This window comes from Ruditapes philippinarum, unplaced genomic scaffold, assembly GCF_026571515.1.
Source record: "Ruditapes philippinarum isolate M1 unplaced genomic scaffold, ASM2657151v2 ctg319_1_1_1_1, whole genome shotgun sequence".
NCBI classification, from domain to species: domain Eukaryota; kingdom Metazoa; phylum Mollusca; class Bivalvia; order Venerida; family Veneridae; genus Ruditapes; species Ruditapes philippinarum.
The window spans coordinates 28,931-48,547 of NW_026857916.1; the positions used below are offsets into that span (position 1 = coordinate 28,931).

The 19,617-nt window shown below is 31.4% G+C and overlaps 1 protein-coding gene across 1 annotated transcript in view; it reads left to right on the plus strand.

Annotated features, from left to right (window-relative positions):
- LOC132751511 (TBC1 domain family member 12-like) overlaps nucleotides 1-12,921 on the plus strand; it is a 30,394-nt gene extending 17,473 nt beyond the window's left edge. Inside the window, 8 exon segments of the mRNA XM_060741686.1 lie at nucleotides 2,175-2,281; nucleotides 3,960-4,043; nucleotides 4,386-4,480; nucleotides 4,929-5,000; nucleotides 6,892-7,020; nucleotides 7,805-7,914; nucleotides 11,196-11,311; nucleotides 12,202-12,921. Of these exon segments, the coding sequence (XP_060597669.1) occupies nucleotides 2,175-2,281; nucleotides 3,960-4,043; nucleotides 4,386-4,480; nucleotides 4,929-5,000; nucleotides 6,892-7,020; nucleotides 7,805-7,914; nucleotides 11,196-11,311; nucleotides 12,202-12,395 (907 nt within the window). The 3' untranslated portion in view covers nucleotides 12,396-12,921.
- The last annotated feature ends 6,696 nt before the right edge of the window (nucleotides 12,922-19,617 follow it).

Consider the following 19,617-nt stretch of genomic DNA (forward strand, 5'->3'; position numbering starts at 1 on the left):
GTAGCCTGATTTATCTTGAACAGTGAAATTTTCTACAATTTTAGTAGCCTGATTTATCTTGAACAAGTTCTTCATATGTGTATATCCTGCTGTTTGAATTTAAGTTTAACTATGCCTGGGAATGACTCTAGTGGGTCATATCATTTTTATTGTTTTTTAAGAAAGATCAAGACTTGTTGAACATGTACCAACCTTAAAATGTTGGTAAGAAATGCATTTATAGCTAAAATAAATTTAAAGCATAACATCCCCTTCCATATATTATCGGCTTATTATATCTTTACTAATTATTTTAACTTGATTAATTGTCAGAAGTTATCAGAAAAATATAAGAAACTGTTAGTTTTAAATGGAACAATGAAAATTGTACCACTTTGACTATATCAAAATAGTCACCTGTTTAAAAATTTTCCAAGGAAGTTACATTTTTATTGGCTAATCATAGCTTAACTAATTGAATATTGGTTGTTCCTGGATTCTTATAACTTAGAAAATGTTTTCATTCTAGTTATGTTTAATGTAGTTTTTCAGCTCTTTTTAAAGGCAGTTGGCCAGTGAATCAATTTATTCACTGGTGACTATGGAACACTGGTAACACCTTTGCTATAACCGAACTAGAGCATTATTTGTGAGTTACTTTTGTGTCAAATATGCAAAATTGAGCCCATATCATGGTCTTTTGAGGCCATAATTTAGTATAAAATTCCAAATTTGAGCCCTACATTTTCTTTTATTTACCCTAAAATTCCTAAATTTTAGCCCTAAAATTTCTTAAAAATTGCCCTAAAATTTGCCCTAATTTTTTGTCAGAAGGTGCTGGACAGCCTGCAAAGATTTAGAACTGAGCACTACCTTGTTACATGTGAAACACATTCATATTAGAGCAGATTTCCCCTCTCACTGGTTTGTAGTGAGAGGAAACATTACAATGAAAGTTACTATTATATGGAGTGTTTTCTGTTATTACATTAATGTAGCAATATATATCCCCATGTTCAGACATAGAATGAGTCAGTTATAACTGTAGGAACACTGCAGGTTTCACTGATACCCATAGTTACTTAGATGCAAAAAAGCATTTCCATAGACAAGTTATATAAACATTGTAACTCGACAATGGTCCGTCTTACCAAACATGGCTCCTGTTTAAATAAATACAAAATATTTCTATTTTTTTTGCGAGTACCAAAACCAAAGGTGCATAATATTTATTTGTAGGTTGTTGTTTTGTTTTTTTTGACAATAGAAAGATAAAGGCTTTGATACAGAAAGTTTTATATCAGTAGACCCATGCAACTGAAATTTATAAAATATTTTTGAAATTTAGAGTAATAAGCCAGTTTTTACATTTAACAGAACTCATGCTGTACTAGTTTCATGAAGTCTTTACAGAATGTAGTTGTATTATAAGATGTACAGTTAAAACACATTATTTTACTTTATCTCTAAATTTTCAGTACATTGCACATTAAGATAATTATACACGTCTATTATTGTGTCACTTTAATGACTGTTTCAACACATACAATTTAAACTCCCATTGATGATATCTTAAAATTTAAAATTCACCAAAAAAGCAACAAAAAACATCGTGAAAAATATTTATCTGTCTTCTTGATCTAGGTTGTATAATATATGCATTTAATTAATGGAAATAAAGAAGTATGTGCATTTAATTGGTGAGAAAATGAGCTTATTCTCCTTGACTTGAAATTTGTATACATGACATAATTTGAATGTGAAATAACATGAACATTTGAATACCCAATGTGATTACAAAGAGTAGTGTAGTGACTGAGAGTTATAGATGTTATAGATTTCTTTTAGTTCAGTCTTAGTTCAGTCTCTTTTTTGCAGCTTTGTTTTCTACTGGCACTAGTCATTTAAAACCATGCTAACTGTTAGAATTTTTTAGAGAAAAAAATTACGAAGGTGTTAAAAGTAATGCTTTATGCAGTTATATCTAGTGTCACATTATTTCCTTGTTTAACCATCCCCTTTATTAAAGGGACTCCACTTAGGTTTTTTTACATGACCGGACTGGACATTATTTTATGAGATAAGTGTATCATTTGATGTAGGTCTGCATCTATAACCTGGGTACACAATTTTAGATAATTTGCTCACTCCATTACTCATAAGCAAAATTAATGATGCCTGTTTAAATTTTATAGAAAGAACACAAAGAAGGTACGAGATTTATGGTGGCATGGCGTACCAACAAATGTACGAGGGAAAGTCTGGAAGCTTGCCCTTGGTAATGATCTGAACATAACCCCAGGTAAGTTATATTCCACCATTGACTTAGGACACCTGAATATTTAAACAAAACCTGAAATTATATATTTATAGTAAATATCTAAAGTGATAATTTTTGTTGTTAAGATATGAAATGAAGGAATTAACACAGCATGGTTTTAATTTTTGGAATTTCTTTAAGTTCAGAGAATTACAGAATAACTGGACTGATGCTTAAAACTTCCATACTTTAGTGACTACTATTTACTATATATTAGTAATATTTTTAAGGGGCAAATATATGCAGGCATTAAGATGATTTACAATCATGCTTTAACATTTCAGTTTAATTACAAAAAACATGTTGTCACCTTAGTGCAGTAACAGGCTAAGTCCAAATAAATTTAATAGGTGTTAACTTGTTAATGCACTAAGGTGAAGACATGTATTTGTAATATTTGTTTCTGTTTGTGCAAAGATTATAAGGAAAATATCAATTATAGATAACTTAACAGAATCAAGAACAGAACAGAATTTGGTTAAAAAAAAAAAGCAAACAAAGAATACAAACATTTTTTGTGCTTAAAATGTTGTGTTGGTCAGGCTAGAAGAATTGGAATAATCAAGCACAATTTGCTAATGCATGTTATGGAAATGTGTTTCAGTCAGACTGTATATTCCCTGCAATATCAGACAGTATAATTTGCTTGTATTGGTGTTGTTCTACTACAATTTGTTTTCTAAGTGCTGAAATGAGCCGTGTCATGACAAAACCAACATAATGCATTTACGACCAGCATGGATCCAGACCAGCCTGCGCATCCGCGCAGTCTGATCAGGATCCATGCTGTTCGCTATCGGTTTCTCTACTTGTTATAGGGTTTGTAAGTGTACAGCATGGATTCTGATCAGACTGCGCGGATGGGCAGGCAGGTCTGGATCCATGCTGGTTGCAAATGCATTATGTTGGTTTTGTCGTGACATGGCTCAAATATTGATTTGAAAGTAAATTAGAAGATTAGTTAGATTGTGATGAGAATTGATGAGAATAAGGTGCAGATACTGTGAAATGAATTTTCAATTAATTTTATGGATGGTGCCTTTTGTGATTATGGCTTAATAAGTTTTTTTTGAGACTCCTTGTAAATTTTGGGTCATCCATATTTTAGTATGGATTACATGTATTAATATCTACTGAGATGTGAATTTAATAGTCATTTGTTAAAACTGAAAGATTTTACAGCAAATCTGTCAGAGCCAACATTCGTTGACTCTATTAAGTCAAAAATCTTAATCCAAAAATCTCTTATTTGAAATATGAATTCTAGAGATTAACCTGTTTATTGTACACTAAAAAGTAAGAATTGTGAAATTTACCCTTATTGTTTTAAATCATAATTGTTAGAATCCTTTTAGGGATTCCGTTTTTCTCTATTTTACCTCCTAAATCTCACAAACAAAACCAATTTTGAGTGTCATAAGAGATTTCATAGAATGCCATGTATTCTTTTTAAAACAAAAGTGGAATCTGATTATAAAAGATATGTTGGGTTTTTTTTAAACAAAGAGGTATATAAAAATGCTTTTATAAGCTTTGCAATAACCATAGCAACGTTGTCAGAGACATTTAATGACTCTGTATGATGGAATGATCCAATGTTTACATAACTAAGCATTGACAGGTAACTAGATGATTAAAGAATTGATTTTCACACTTTCAGAATTGTATGAGATATGTGTGAGTAGAGCAGCAGATAAAATCAAACAGATGGATGAAGCCCCTGTCATATATGGCCCTACAGAAAGTAAGTTATCTCAAATTATTTATTTAAGGCCTATAACTCAGACGTTTATTTTGACAGAGTTATGGCCCTTTTTTAACTTTGAAAATTCTACATTATTCATGCTCAATTTTTAATAACAAGCACTGAGAATAGTGAAGCAGCTCCTGTGAACAATTAAAATGTTTATTCTGGAAAAATGAAATTACTGGATGATATAAATTTTTCACACAAGTTATCAGTCCAGACTTGCATCAAATGGTTACACAATAATCTTGATTAAAAATTCTAGCAGTGTCAAAAAACATCAGTGATGTCCTTTTAATGTATTTATATATTTATTTATGATTATATTTTATATTACAGCTTGCTCAGAGCCCCCGTCCAGTAAGGAATCAAGTGTTGAACTCATAAAACTTGATGTCTCCAGAACATTCCCACAACTCTGTATATTTCAGAAGGTAAATCTTACTGTGTCTACATGTTTTGAGGTATTTTTGCCACATCATTTTGTATTTGTCCATGTTTTACTTGACCTGAAGTAAAAAATGAGTGTTTTTATGAAACTAAAAGTCATATATTAATTGAAAAATCATGTATTTCTTGAAATATTTACTTGAATTTTATAAGGCAATCAAAATATTTACAAAGAAATTTAATGAAAGTAAATACATCTTTTCCAGTAATTTTAAGGTAACGATTTAATGAACATGAATTTATCCTTTCCAGTTATTTATAGCCAATTATAGGTAAGGAAGGTATCTTTGGTAAATGTCAGTAGAATGTAGATAAAGATTTCTTTTTAGATTTGAAAATTTTAACTGCTTACTAGCTTAAAAAGGTTACAGAATTTGATAGAGACTGTTGACATTAAAACATTTTACTATATAAACTGATGTAATTTTACAGGGTGGACCCTACCATGATTTACTCCACAGTTTACTAGGTGCCTATGCCTGTTACAGACCTGATATTGGTTATGTAAGTAAATTATTAGTTCTCAGTATTTATATGAGTATGTAAATATAATGAATTAAAATGGGAAGCAAGGTAAGATGTACAAAGGCTGAAAAAAGCTGAGTGATTTGTCAATCTTTGTCAGTGCTGATAAAAGTTTGGGCAAAAGGCTTTGTGACTTTTCAGTCTCTGTGTCAGTGAAAATTTGACAAAGCCTGTGTAATTTGTCAGTCTTTATATGTTTCAGTGTAAAGGTTAACAAAGCCTGTGTAATTTGTCAGATTCTATTTGTGTCCGTGAAAGGATTACCAAGGCTGTATAATTTGTCAGATTCTATTTGTGTCCGTGAAAGGATTACCAAGGCTGTATAATTTGTCAGATTCTATTTGTGTCCGTGAAAGGATTACCAAGGCTGTGTAATTTGTCAGATTCTATTTGTGTCCGTGAAAGGATTACCAAGGCTGTATAATTTGTCAGATTCTATTTGTGTCCGTGAAAGGATTACCAAGGCTGTATAATTTGTCAGATTCTATTTGTGTCCGTGAAAGGATTACCAAGGCTGTATAATTTGTCAGATTCTATTTGTGTCCGTGAAAGGATTACCAAGGCTGTATAATTTGTCAGATTCTATTTGTGTCCGTGAAAGGATTACCAAGGCTGTGTAATTTGTCAGATTCTATTTGTGTGTGTTAAAGGTTGAGAAAGGCTGTATGATTTGTCAATATCTGTGTCAGTTTGAGTCAGCCTGTGTAATTTGTCAATCTCTATTTGTCAGTAAAAGGTTGAGAAAGGCTGTGTGATTTGCTGTCCTCTGTTTATAAATGACAGTAAAATTTTGGGAAAGGATGAGTGATTTGTCAATATGTTTTAGACAAGAAATCATTTTGCAGTACAGAACTTACTTGTGTTACACTTTGAATGACCTTACTAGGAGGAAAGAATATCTTTAGTCTCCCTCTAGACTTCATGTCCAGACTGCAATGTTAATATACCAGTCTAGGCTTGTTTCCTCGTCTTCCTTTTATTGATGTCTGTGCATTTTTCTGCCATATCCAGAAGTAATGTAAACTAAATTGTCTACAAAAGACTAGAGAGAATGTAATTACACTTGTTTTACGCAAAGAAAAAACCAGAATTTATTTGTCTGAGCTTGCAGTGATCTGGTAATAAGAAGATAAATCATGTCCACCATTGATACTTATTTCTATAATTCTTTCCTTTGGAAACCTTATTAATGCTAGCACTGCTTTTGAAGTCGTAAAACCAAGTTGTCTTCGTAATATTAATGCCATTATATTTATTTGCATCTTTGTGCTTTAGATTATCATTAAAAAGATGATTATGAAAACTTATCAAACTGTTGCTGTGTAAAAAAAGATCTTAGTATTCTGATGAAAACTTATATTATATACATTGTCTGTTTATCAATTTCATGTACCAGTAAATGTTTTTAAGTGTCTTTTGATAAAACAAGAAAAAAAACACCTTTTTTCTTTAGTTAACTTTGATGTAAGCTAAAATCAATATGTTTTACAGCATTATCCTGCAAGACGAGTGACTCTGAAAATATTTTTTGTTGCATGTTAGGTTGATGTTTCTCCAGACAAATTTTAATGAAGTAATTGTAAAGTTTTTTCATGACACAGTAAGAGAAAATAAATATGTATGGATTTCTGATTTTATGTTGAAAATAAAAACACTTATTAGGGGTTATATTGGTAACATATTACTTAGTTTGATCTTTATAATGGTACAGATGTAAGGGTAAAACAAAGTTGAGAATAAAATATTTGTATCGTACTAAATCCATATTAGATATGTATATATGGATATATAGTACTAGTTTTATTAACAAAATAGTGATGTGATCCTTTTAGTGGAATATTTGATCATGATTTGTGTTGTATATTTACAGGTACAAGGCATGTCGTTCATATCGGCTGTATTACTATTGAATATGGATGTAGCAGATGCTTTTATCTGTTTTGCTAACCTGCTCAACAGACCATGCCAAGTTGCCTTCTTTAGAGTTGATGAAGGATTGGTAAGTATAGTGAGTTTTACAAGTTAAATTATCGTCAAGTGACATTATACTCATTTTTATGCCGTCAAGTTTAGCTGAATAAGCTGTAATTATATTTTAAAAGGATGACTCTAATAATTGTGATTAACCAATAATTGGTAATGACAGACATTTAGGATATATATATAATTAGTTCTATAAAAACAAATGATTTTCTTTAGCTTGTCTTCTTTCAAGTTGATGAAGGATTTTTTAAAAGATATTTAGGATAAAATATAAAAAGCTGCCTTAAATATAAATAGACTGAACCTCTCTTCTTTATCATTTGAATACTACTTATACTTCCGGAAGGATGTTTATAGAAATTTCTGCGGGTCATGTGAAGTATTGATTATTCATGCAAAGTAGAATTTAAAATGAAAACATTGTAACAGTTTGTCAGTAATTTTCTTTACTTTTGATCTAACACTTGTATCATACTGAATATGTACATCATGAAGACCTAGGCATTTAATCAAATAAATCATCATACTTTGCACAGTTCAAATATTCCTTTTGTACGCCTCTATGATGTTTGTGAAGTACACCAAAAGAGAGACAACTGTTGAAAGCCTGCAGTCTTTCTTTATATGATTATCTCCCATGTATTGCAAAATAAATATTTTTAGATAATATGTACACTATGATTTACAGAAAATTAATATTGGAATGGTTTTTTTCTGTTCATTAAAAGTTTGTAAACTAATACCTTTACCTGAAAAGTACAGATAAATACATGGAGCTCTAATTATATTTATTTCTTCAGATGAAGGTGTATTTTCAAACATACGAAGAATTCTTTGTTGAGAACATGCCTGTTTTATGTCATCACTTTAAGAAGAACAACCTTACTCCTGATCTCTATCTCTATGATTGGTAAGTTTATCAGATTATTTTGCTCCTTGAATGTTAGTATTGATAGTAAAAGCCCTTTATAAACTATTAAGATGGTCCTACTATAACGTCACCTTAGTGCAAAAACTCAATAACTGCATATAGATAAAGAAGCAGATATTGAGTTCTTGCACTAAGGTGACGATAAATGCTTTTCCTCAAAAAAATCTAACATCGGCGAATATCGTAGCAAATTGGTTATTTCCAGACGTTTAATTTTTTCAAACTTTTGGGCATTAGATTGTTTACAATCACTCATCCTTTATTATTATGTACTAAATTCCGGTTTTAAACGGTTAAAAATTATTGAATAACAAAGATTGTGAAAAATAACGTTCTGGAAATGACCAGTTTATTACGATATTGGTCGATGTTAGAAATTTTTTGGCGGGAAAGCATTGCAGTAAGACTACCTTAAAAAAACATGAAGCCTACTTGCATATTACTATAATCAACACAGACCAGACTCTGTATATATTTAAAGCTGCTGTAAGCATCATTTGCAAGTTCTAAATTACTTTCTTTGTTCACTTAACAATATTCTACTTCTAAAAAATTTCATGAAAATTAGCATGAATCTGGAGGCATGCCGCTTTAAAACTATTCAGTTTTGATATTTTCATATTGATCTCACTTTAGCTATAAATGGACTGCTCCAAATAAAAAAACAGGTCAAGTCCATTAAACAATTTTAGGGGTGTAATATTCATAATAATGTTTATTTAGATTTGGTTATATTGAAAACTGCAAATAAATTTGCAGTCTGTCTACTAAAGTTATGGGTAAATTTTTTATAAGCTCACCTGTCACAAAGTGACAAAGTCCGGTGTCCGTCCGTCTGTAAACTTTTACTTTAAACAACATCTCATAAACCGCTGAGCCAATTTCATCCAAACTTCACAAGAATGTTCCTTTGGTAGTCAATCAAAAAATTTAATTTCATGCAGAACTTTGGTTGCCATGGCAATCGAAAGAAAAAAACTTAAAAAATCTTTTTAAAAACCAAAAAAAGCTAGAGCTTACATCTTTGGCATGAAACATTGTCTAGTCAATGTCTACCAAGTTTGTGAAAATAAAAGCCCTGAGGTTAAAATTGGCCCTGCCCGGGGGTCATTGATTTTCCTTATTTATATATAGAAAAAACTTAAAAAATCTTCTTTTGAAAAGCCAAAAGAGCTAGAGCTTAAATCTTTTGCATGAAACATAGTCTAGTCAATGTTTACCAAGTTTGTTCAAATAAAGCCCTGGGGTCAAAAAAATTGGCCCGTTTGGGGGGGGGGGGTAGGGGGAGGGGTCATACTTTTTCCCTATATGTGTATAGTAAAAACTTAAAAAATCTTCTTTTAAAAACCCCATAGAGCTAGAGTTTACATACTTATCATGAAACATCTTTTAATGGGTCTCTACCAAGTTTATTCAAATAAAAGCTCTTAGGTTAGAATTGGCCCTGCCCCGGGGGCCTATATACAGGTTAGGGATTTCAGGGCCATCATGGCCCTCTTGTAAACACTGTTTAACAGCATTCTAACTTAAATAATGTATAAATAACATATTCAGCTAGTTCAAGATATTTTAGCTTGACTATTCGAAGAATATGAGAGCTATTGTAGTCGCGTTGGCGTCCGCGTCGGCGTCTGCGTTGGTTAAAGTTTTTTGTAAAGTCAAAAATCTCAATTATTACTTGAGATATTCAATTGAAACTTACAATACTTATTTATAGTAAGAAGGTACATCAGATTGACAAGTTGGATAACTCTGCCTACAATATTGACAGAATTATGCCCCTTTTTAACTTAGAAATTTTGGTTAAAGTTTTTTGTAAAGTCAAATATCTCAATTATTGCTTGAGATATTCAATTGAAACTTACAATACTTATTTATAGTAACAATGTACATCAGACTGACAAGTTGGATAACTATGCCTACAATATTGACAGAATTATGCCCCTTTTTAACTTAGAAATTTTGGTTAAAGTTTTTTGTAAAGTCAAATATCTCAATTATTGCTTGAGATATTCAATTGAAACTTACAATACTTATTTATAGTAACAATGTACATCAGATTGACAAGTTGGATAACACTGCCTACAATATTGACAGAATTATGCCCCTTTTTAACTTAGAAATTTTGGTTAAAGTTTTTTGTAAAGTCAAATATCTCAATTATTGCTTGAGATATTCAATTGAAACTTACAATACTTATTTATAGTAACAATGTACATCAGATTGACAAGTTGGATAACACTGCCTACAATATTGACAGAATTATGCCCCTTTGGAACTTAGAAATTTTGGTTAAAGTCTTTTTGTAAAGTCAAATATCTCAATTATTGCTCGAGATATTCAATTGAAATTTAAAATACTTTTTTATAGTAACAATGTACATCAGTTTGAAAAATTGCATAACTCTGCCTGCAATATTTGCAGAATTATTTGCCCCTTTGAAACTTAGAAATTTTGGTTAAAGGTTAAAGGTCTTCAAAGATATTTACTTGAAACTTTACACATGCACTTAGGGTCATTATTGGAGGGTCATAATTGTATGTCACTGACCAAGTTCGATAACTCTATCTTGCATTAAGGCTGATTCATATCCCCTTTTCTACTTAGTCTCTTGGTTAATGTTTACATGCAAGTTTAACATATCTCAATAACTATGAAAGATATTTATTTAAAACTTCACATATGCATTTAGGGTCATAATTGTAGGTCACTGACAAAGATCCATAATTCTATCTTGCATTTAGGCTGATTTTTTTCCCTTTTTCAACTTAGAAATTCATGGTAAAGTTTTGCTTGTAAGCTGTTATCTCAATAACTACTGAAAGGTTTGTGCCATTTTTGGGACAATTTTACGCCTTTATAATAATAAAGCAGTGAATTACTTGATAAAACATCTTAATAACAAGCCTTTGTACCTTTTCTGTCAAATTTATGTATTCATAGGTAATTAGTATTATTATACTCAATAAAACACCCTTGTGACATTACCTTCCGAATAGTCAAGCCAATACTGTATAATTAGACTCTCTCTAAGGCCTATAACATGAATTTATAAAAAAAATTAGCCCTTTTGTGAACTTAAAAAATTTAACATTATTAAGGCTCTTTTAACTATCAAGCAGCTTAGAATAGTCGAGGCCTGCTGTTCCTACCGACACTCTTGTTTTAATTTTCTGTATTGTTTCATTAATGTGATTTGTGTAAAGGTGGAATTTAAGGGTTAACATTTTAATTTGTATGTCAAATTTCTATATTTTCAGGATATATTTACATTAATTCAACGAAATCTTTCCATTAGACATAGCTTGCCGTGTTTGGGAATATTTTCTGTCCGATGAATGGTGAAAAAAATTCTTATTTCAGAACAGCAAATTAGGTATGTTAAAGAATTTAAAATTGTTTTTCATTTCTTTATATTTCACAACCTTTTTACCCCTGCTAGAGCTTAAAAAAAAGAGCCAGAAAACCAGACTGGTACTCAGTAATATTTAAAAGACTATTTATAATGTTATTAATGTTTATTCATTAGTAAGACTGGTAATGTTATAAATCATGCTGTCTGTCCAGGCTCTATAATTGGCTGACCAGTTTTAAATTTTCATCTTGATATCCCTCAAAATTGATAATGGACAGTTTCATAAATGGAAGCCGGACAAGTCTATTTTAAAAAGTTCAACAGGTGTCTTGTATTTCTAATGAAATGATAATGTGACATGATCAAATTTATAATTATTTGTTTCAAACATTAAAGGACGTTTAAGTTGCATATTTAAGAAATATTTTGTAAACACAAGTAATCCACATGCATATTAGTTGACAATGTGTTTTATCTCTTCTGATACTGGTGTGGTGGGATTATTTGTTGCCCCTCACCACTGTGGATTAGAATCCCACCTGAGGGACTTTGTTTCTTTCATGTGAGGAAGCTATCCAGCTAGCTTATGGCATGTTGGTGGTTCTACTGAAGTGCCTTTGGGGGGCATGAAAAAATGCACCCAAAAGGGAAACCCTTTGCTCCCCCCCACCCAATTTTTTTTTTGGAAAAAGAAATTTTAAAAGTGTTAATTGACATAAAAAACAACCAAAAGGGAAAATCCCCAAAGGGTTTTCATTGGACAAAGGGTTTTTTTAAAAAAATTCGTTTAACAGGGAACAAAATGTGCCAAAATTGGGAAAAATTTAAAACCCATTTTTTAAAAATATGTCATATAAATTTTTAAAATATATCTTACAGTCTTTATGATTATGCTACTCTGTATATTTCAGGTATATTAAAGTGTCACGAGGAAATTCTAATGGGCATGGACTTTATACATTTAGCTCAGTTTCTAACCAAATTACCAGAAAGAGACTCTTACGATGCATTGTTTAGATGTATAGAATCTATACAAATGACAATAGACAAGAAGAAATTCTCACAGGTTCTAGCTAGTGTTAAGGATAGTAGGGACAATACTTGATGATAGTGTGCAAGAAATACGGAGAAATTTATTTATTACAAGAATTTCATAGAAAGCCTCACCTGGTGTGAGTTGACAAAATGGGAACCCTGGTGGTTACAACAACCATAAAATGTGCATATACCATAAAATGTGCATCCGGTGGTTAGAAATACCGTAAAATGTGCATCCGGTGGTTAGAAATACCATTAAATGTGCATCCGGTGGTTAGAAATACCATAAAATGTGCATCGGGTGGTTAGAAATACCATTAAATGTGCATCATGTGGTTACAACAACCATAAAATGTGCATCTGGTGGTTACAACAACCATAAAATGTGCATCTGGTGGTAACAACAACTATAAAAATGTGCATCTGGTGGTTACAACAACCTTAATATGTGCATCTGGTGGTTACAACAACCATAAAATGTGCATCTGGTGGTTACAACAACTATAAAATGTGCATCTTGCTTTGAAAAAGCTGGCCTTTTGTTTACTTGCTTATAAACTGTGTTGCACACAGAACATGAAGTGGAAGTGATTATGTATTTGGGAAGGGTGTGTTTTAAAAAAAAAAGGCTTGGAATTTTTTTGGACTTTGTTTACGAGTTGGGGTTTGTATTTTAAAGGCACCGTGTTTTTACGTTTCCCCGGGAATCTGGGCCCCCAAACCCCTTTAAAAGATTAAAAAATTTTTGTTTTAAACCCGACCCGATGGGGGTTTTGGGGGCCCTTTTGATGAAAAACTACTGCCCGTTTTAAAATTTTTATTTTAAAAATTGCCTTGTCACTGCTTGTTTTCCCTTACCATTCTAAAAATTTATAAATGGACTTGTCCAGCTTTTTCATTTGGACCAAACCAATTTATAAATTTTTTAAGGGGGAAAAAATTTTAAAATATTTAAAATACTCACTGAAATAACAAACCCGTTCAGGGAAAAATCAGATTGGGATAGTGTATTAACTTTTCCTTTTCTCTGTTTCTGGGTTTCCGGGGTTTTAAATTAAATTGCTGCCCAAACAGTGTATAGGTTAAAGGTTATTTTAAAAAAATTAATAAATTTTTTTTTTTTTAAAATGAGGTTTTTGTTGTTGTTTTTTTAAACTGAGTTTAAAACAGGATATAAGTGTAGAATTTCTAGGTTCTTTCTGTATGAGAATTGTCTAATATTGAAACTGGCATTCCCTGTTCTAGATCTGCCTTTTATAGGTTTTTTTTTAAATCATGTACCGGTACTTTTGTGTACATTTATGGTGTTGCTTCTGCAAAATTATTAACACATAGATGACCAATTTGTTGATTCTAAATGGTATAGATTCTACATAGTGGTCAAGATAAAAGGGAGATATAATTTTATGTTTTTGTGAATTATTTCACGGCAGTTTGATATGAATGTGAAATCCAACTTTTTTTCGTTACTGTTTGATAGTTATACAAAATAAATAGGTAAGCAGTAGGCATTTTATTACTTTGATTTAGTACCATCTGTTTCAGTCATGTCTTTAAATAATTGAATGACCACAAATAGAATGGCAACAATGTCATTATAATCAGTCTGTGTATAAGTCAGGCCATTTTAATGTGATGCAAACTAGATTTCTGTGTTCTGCTTAAAAATAAAACATTCAAGTAAAGTTAAGTAACTCCCCTTAATTTATACAAATTTATTTTAGTTTGATTGAGCCTATTGAAACACTTTCAAATTTGTTCCTGGGACAAACCAGTACTAAGCAATGAAAGTAAAGTTTCTTGCTTAAGAAAACAATGGCTTGTCTTTGACAGGGTTTGAAGCCACGTAGGCAGCAATACTTAGATTATTAGTCAGACGCGTTAACCACTCGGCCACATCGCCACTCAGTAAAGGGATACTTTTATCACAAAACAGCGATTACACATGCAGGGCATGTTTCTATTTATAATACTGATTTTTTTGTTTGCCTTATTTTTATGTAACCAGTTTTACTGTTGTTTTATTTATTGTCAATTCGTATCATAGATTTACCTGAACTAGTTTTGCTTTCTTTATGAATTTTTGTTCGTCTATGTCACAGTCATAGTATTAACTCATTTTTTTCTTGCCACAGGCTGTCCAGCGTCCCTAAAATTCCTAAAAAATCCTAATTTTTTTCAGTTTGGCTAAAATTCCTAAAAAAATGAAAAATTCAAAGGGAATTCCTAAAAATGCCCTATTTTTTCACTTTAATTCCTATTTTTTTTTTATCTTTTGTGATAAACATATCCAGAAACAACCATGTTTCAATCACAACCTAACTTCAAACACAGTCAGTGGAGTTGATATCATGTCTGGCTAAATTGCATAAGTCACGCTTTGCATTTACTTCAACTCCTGCAGAAATGCCATACTTGATTAATTGTCAGATGTTATCAGAAAAATAATAAGAAACTGTTTGTTTTTAATGAAAATTGTACCACTTTGACTATATCAAAATGGTCACTTGTTTAAAATTGTGATAAAAAATTTCCAAGGAAGTCACATTTTTATTGGCTACAGATTTTACCATTTACCTCAGTCTTAGATTTATTTAAAGCAACTATTTACACGATGTACCACTAAATTTCATCAGACTGCATGCAGGGGTCCTTATTAATAAAATCTTAATTTGTAATCAAGTTATTTTCAAGTGATGACTGTAGAACATATCTTTTGTAAGTGATACCAGCTGGCAGATCTAGACAAGTTTCAATATTTGCTAATTATAAAGTGGGTAAGGTAAACTGGCAGTAGTGATTGGATGCTTTAACCATTTTGCTACCCAATTACTAAGAAGTGACACCTTCAGCTGCCCTTTTTGTACACATTAACATGTACTGAACATATGTAATAACATATAGTGTAAGTTTTTTTAAAAATCTGGAAAAAAAACTGTTGAAAATCAATGAATCAAATTTCTACAATTTTTAGTAGCCTGATTTATCTTGAACAGTGAAATTTTCTACAATTTTAGTAGCCTGATTTATCTTGAACAAGTTCTTCATATGTGTATATCCTGCTGTTTGAATTTAAGTTAACTATGCCTGGGAATGACTCTAGTGGGTCATATCATTTTTATTGTTTTTTAAGAAAGATCAAGACTTGTTGACATGTACCAACCTTAAAATGTTGGTAAGAAATGCATTTATAGCTAAAATAAATTTAAAGCATAACATCCCCTTCCATATATTATCGCTTATTATATCTTTTTACTAATTATTTTAACTTGATTAATTGTCAGAAGTTATCAGAAAAATATAAGAAAACTGTTAGTTTTAAAATGGAACAATGAAAAATTGTACCACTTTGACTATATCAAAATAGTCACCTGTTAAAAAATTTTTCCAAGGAAGTTACATTTTTATTGGCTAATCATAGCTTAACTAATTGAATATTGGTTTGTTCCTGGATTCTTATAACTTAGAAAATGTTTTCATTCTAGTTATGTTTAAATGTAGTTTTTCAGCTCTTTTTAAAGGCAGTTGGCCAGTGAATCAATTTATTCACTGGTGACTATGGAACACTGGTAACACCTTTGCTATAACCGAACTAGAGCATTATTTGTGAGTTACTTTTGTGTCAAATATGCAAAATTGAGCCCATATCATGGTCTTTTGAGGCCATAATTTAGTATAAAATTCCAAATTTGAGCCCTACATTTTCTTTTATTTACCCTAAAATTCCTAAATTTTAGCCCTAAAATTTCTTAAAAATTGCCCTAAAATTTGCCCTAATTTTTTGTCAGAAGGTGCTGGACAGCCTGTTGCCACCTTTGTATAATAGGTTGTGTAATAGTGTCTTAATAGGGCATAAGTACATTTGATTTTTATACCCCCAAAAACGAAGTTTGGGGGGGTATATAGGAGTCACCCGGTGGTCGGTCGGTCCAGACGTCCTTTGCTTTTTTCTTGTCCGGAGCTTTACTTGAAGACTAATGGTTGGAATTCAATATAGCTACATACAATGGTCAAGCACATTGAGAGGAAGTGCAGTGCACAAGAACCATAACTCTATCTTGACTAATTACAGAGTTATTGCCCTTTGTTACTTTTCCTTGTCCGGGGCATAACTTGAAAACTACTGGTTGGAATTCAAAACAACTTCATACAATTGTATAACACAATAAGGGGAAGTGCAGTGCACAAGAACCATAACTCTATCTAAAGTAATTACAGAGTTATTGCCCTTTGTTGCTTTTCCATTGCCTTTTTTGTCCGGACCATAACATGAAGACTAATGGTTGGAATTCAATATAACTTCATACAATGGTCAAGCACATTGAGAGAAAGTGCAGTGCACAAGAACCATAACTCTATCTTGACTAATTACAGAGTTATTGCCCTTTGTTACTTTTCCTTGTCCAGAGTAAACTTGAAAACTACTGTTTGGAATTCAATACAACTTCATACAGTTGTCAAGGACATTAAAAGGAAGTGCAGTGCACAAGAGCCATAACTCCATTTTGACAAAATACAGAGTTACTGCCCTTTGATACTTTTCCTTGTCAGGAGCATAACTTAAAACGTACTGGTTGGAATTCAAAACAACTTCATACAATGGTCAAGCACAATAAGAGGAAGTGCAGTGCGCAAGAACTATAACTCTATCTTCAGTATTTATAGAGTTATTGCCCTTTGTTCCTTTTCTTTGTCTTTCTGGACTTATTACAGAGTAATTCAATTAAACTTCATCAATGGCCAACCACATTGAAAGGAAAAGCAACATATAAGAACCACAACTATCTTTAATTGCCCACAACCATAACTCTATTATTCAATTCTTTTACAAGGTATTCTGTTACTAGTAACATCCTCATTTCCGAAGCAGTCTTGTGGGGGTATTAATCACATTTGGTGATAGTTCTAGTTTTTTTTGCAAACCTGAATTCTTTTGAAGCTACTATTCCTCTGTTAGAGTAAATAATTTTCATTTTTAACACTTTATATCCCTGCTTTGTAGTAGATACCCCCTCCAAGCACAGATTTTTTTTAACAACCTCAAAAGTCACATGTCAATTTTAGCTTGGTAAGTATACAGAATGTACTCAGCAGGGTATCATTGACTGCTAGGTTTTTACTTTTGGTAAAGTTTTAGGAAGGGGATATTATTAGTCACCTTTTAATGATGTTTTTGCGACTTGAATGTGTCCAAGAACAAGAATTAAAATCCATACTTGAAACATTATAGTGTAGTGCCATTTTAGTAATAAATCAAAACATAGTTCTAGTGTGGATGAGAATGAAGTATGATGAATTGTTGTTTTTACATTTCATTTTAACCCTTACCATGTTAAATGGACTTGTCCATCTGTCAATCTGGACAGAACCATTTATCATTTTTAGGGAAAGTTAAAGGTTAATTACATATAAACAGGGATGTTAGATTATTTAATTATGTTTGATAAAATTAATGCACTAGATATAAATTAAAGGCGCATTATGCCTCAAAAATGCTTTAATTTTTATTTCTGAAAAGCTTTTTAATTTTTGAACTTTAATGGTATCCAAAAAGTTACTCATTGGCCAATTACCTGAACCATCTTTTTGATCTATTGTTTTGGCAAATAGTACAGTAATAGTGAATTAGTATTTTGTATGGAAGTTAAAATACAAGATAATTTCACATTTATCTCTACTTTCTTCGTGTGACAAGCATCTAACATTCTCTAAAACAAGTATGTACATGTATTTAAACCATATAAAATTCATGTTTTCCCTTTCTAAAGAAATAAAAATTTATTTGTTTCTATGACATAATGTGCCTTTAATTTTATTTTCGTTCACTACCTACAGCATTCACATTTTGGGCATTCAATGTACAGTAATAACTAGAGCGTCCAGTTTATTTATCTTAGTACAGCATAATTCAGCACCTCAGTGCAGTAACTGGTTAACTCTACATAATTTACTTGCAATTAACCCGTTACTGCACTAAGGTGACAATATGTATTATACTTTGTGCTTAACAGAATATCTTAGATTATGTGTTAGTTCGTGTGTCAAAATATGATAATTTTGCAAATTGTGTCTTCATTTCTTTTAAAAATGGCATTGACAGCAAGTGAGTGTGATTTTATAAGACATTTTAAGCTAAAGAACGACTGGAATTTGATATAGGAAATCTTGTCTCAGGCTCTCTAATGGGAAATTGTTTTTGTAATGTAGGTGTCTTAGTACAAACTTCAAACTGTTTTTTTCAAGTAAGACTTTACATTCGTTGTTTTACAGTCTAGCAGATATATTTTCTGATGTTAAATAATGCCACCTCATACAGGGGCAGCCATGATGCATGTTCAAGTCTTCAGCAAACATGTGAAGGTATAAAACACTTCTTTTGATTAATGACCAAAAAGTGAACCTACTTTAACATGTGTATGTTACAATTCATAACTGAGTCTATATTAATGATTGTTATATAGGTTAACTAGAGAGAAAGATAAAAGTATGTATCTCTGTTAAACAATGTTGATATATATGCATAACATCTTTTATGTCCCATTTATAAACCACCATTATATGTAATCATCCTGGGGGTGGGGGGGGGGGGGGTAGGACTTATTGTAAGGAAACAAATGATATATGTACCAGCACTTGATTAGCAAATGAAAATAAAAAACTAGATAAATTTTGCTTAATTAGCATATGGATAAACAGACTTGTTTTAGATTATTTATTATTATTATTTCCATATAGAATTGACATTTCCAGTTTTGACAGTTTTATGTAACTCAGCTGAATGACATCCAGTTGCTATACTAGGAAAAACACATAGCCACTGGTTTACATTAAAGAACACATAGTTTTCATTGTCATACTGTTTCTGTGCAGTTGACCTTAGTAAGTAATAAAAAGAAAAGGCGGGGCTAAATTTTTCACTGCTAAAAACTGGAAAGGTTGTGTATTAACTTATTGTAGTGAAAATGTACTTTATGTTGGTTATGATGTTATGGATTTTATTTTCTTATTCATTACATCTGTGCTCTCATATTGATTTGATAACCTTCAGAGTGACATTTTGTTAAATACATGATGGTTGAAAGCTGTTTGTTAGGATTGAGTCTCAAAATTGTCTGGGTTTTTTTTTTGTTTAAACAATATTAATTTATGATGTTTTTATTTCATTGTGTAGAGGTTTGTTATGTTGCAATAGTGATAAATATGTACAAAATTGACTAAATAACAGATATAAGTTTCTCCTCCACTCCCCACCAATGTCCATTTTCCCCACCATTCATATTGACTAGCTT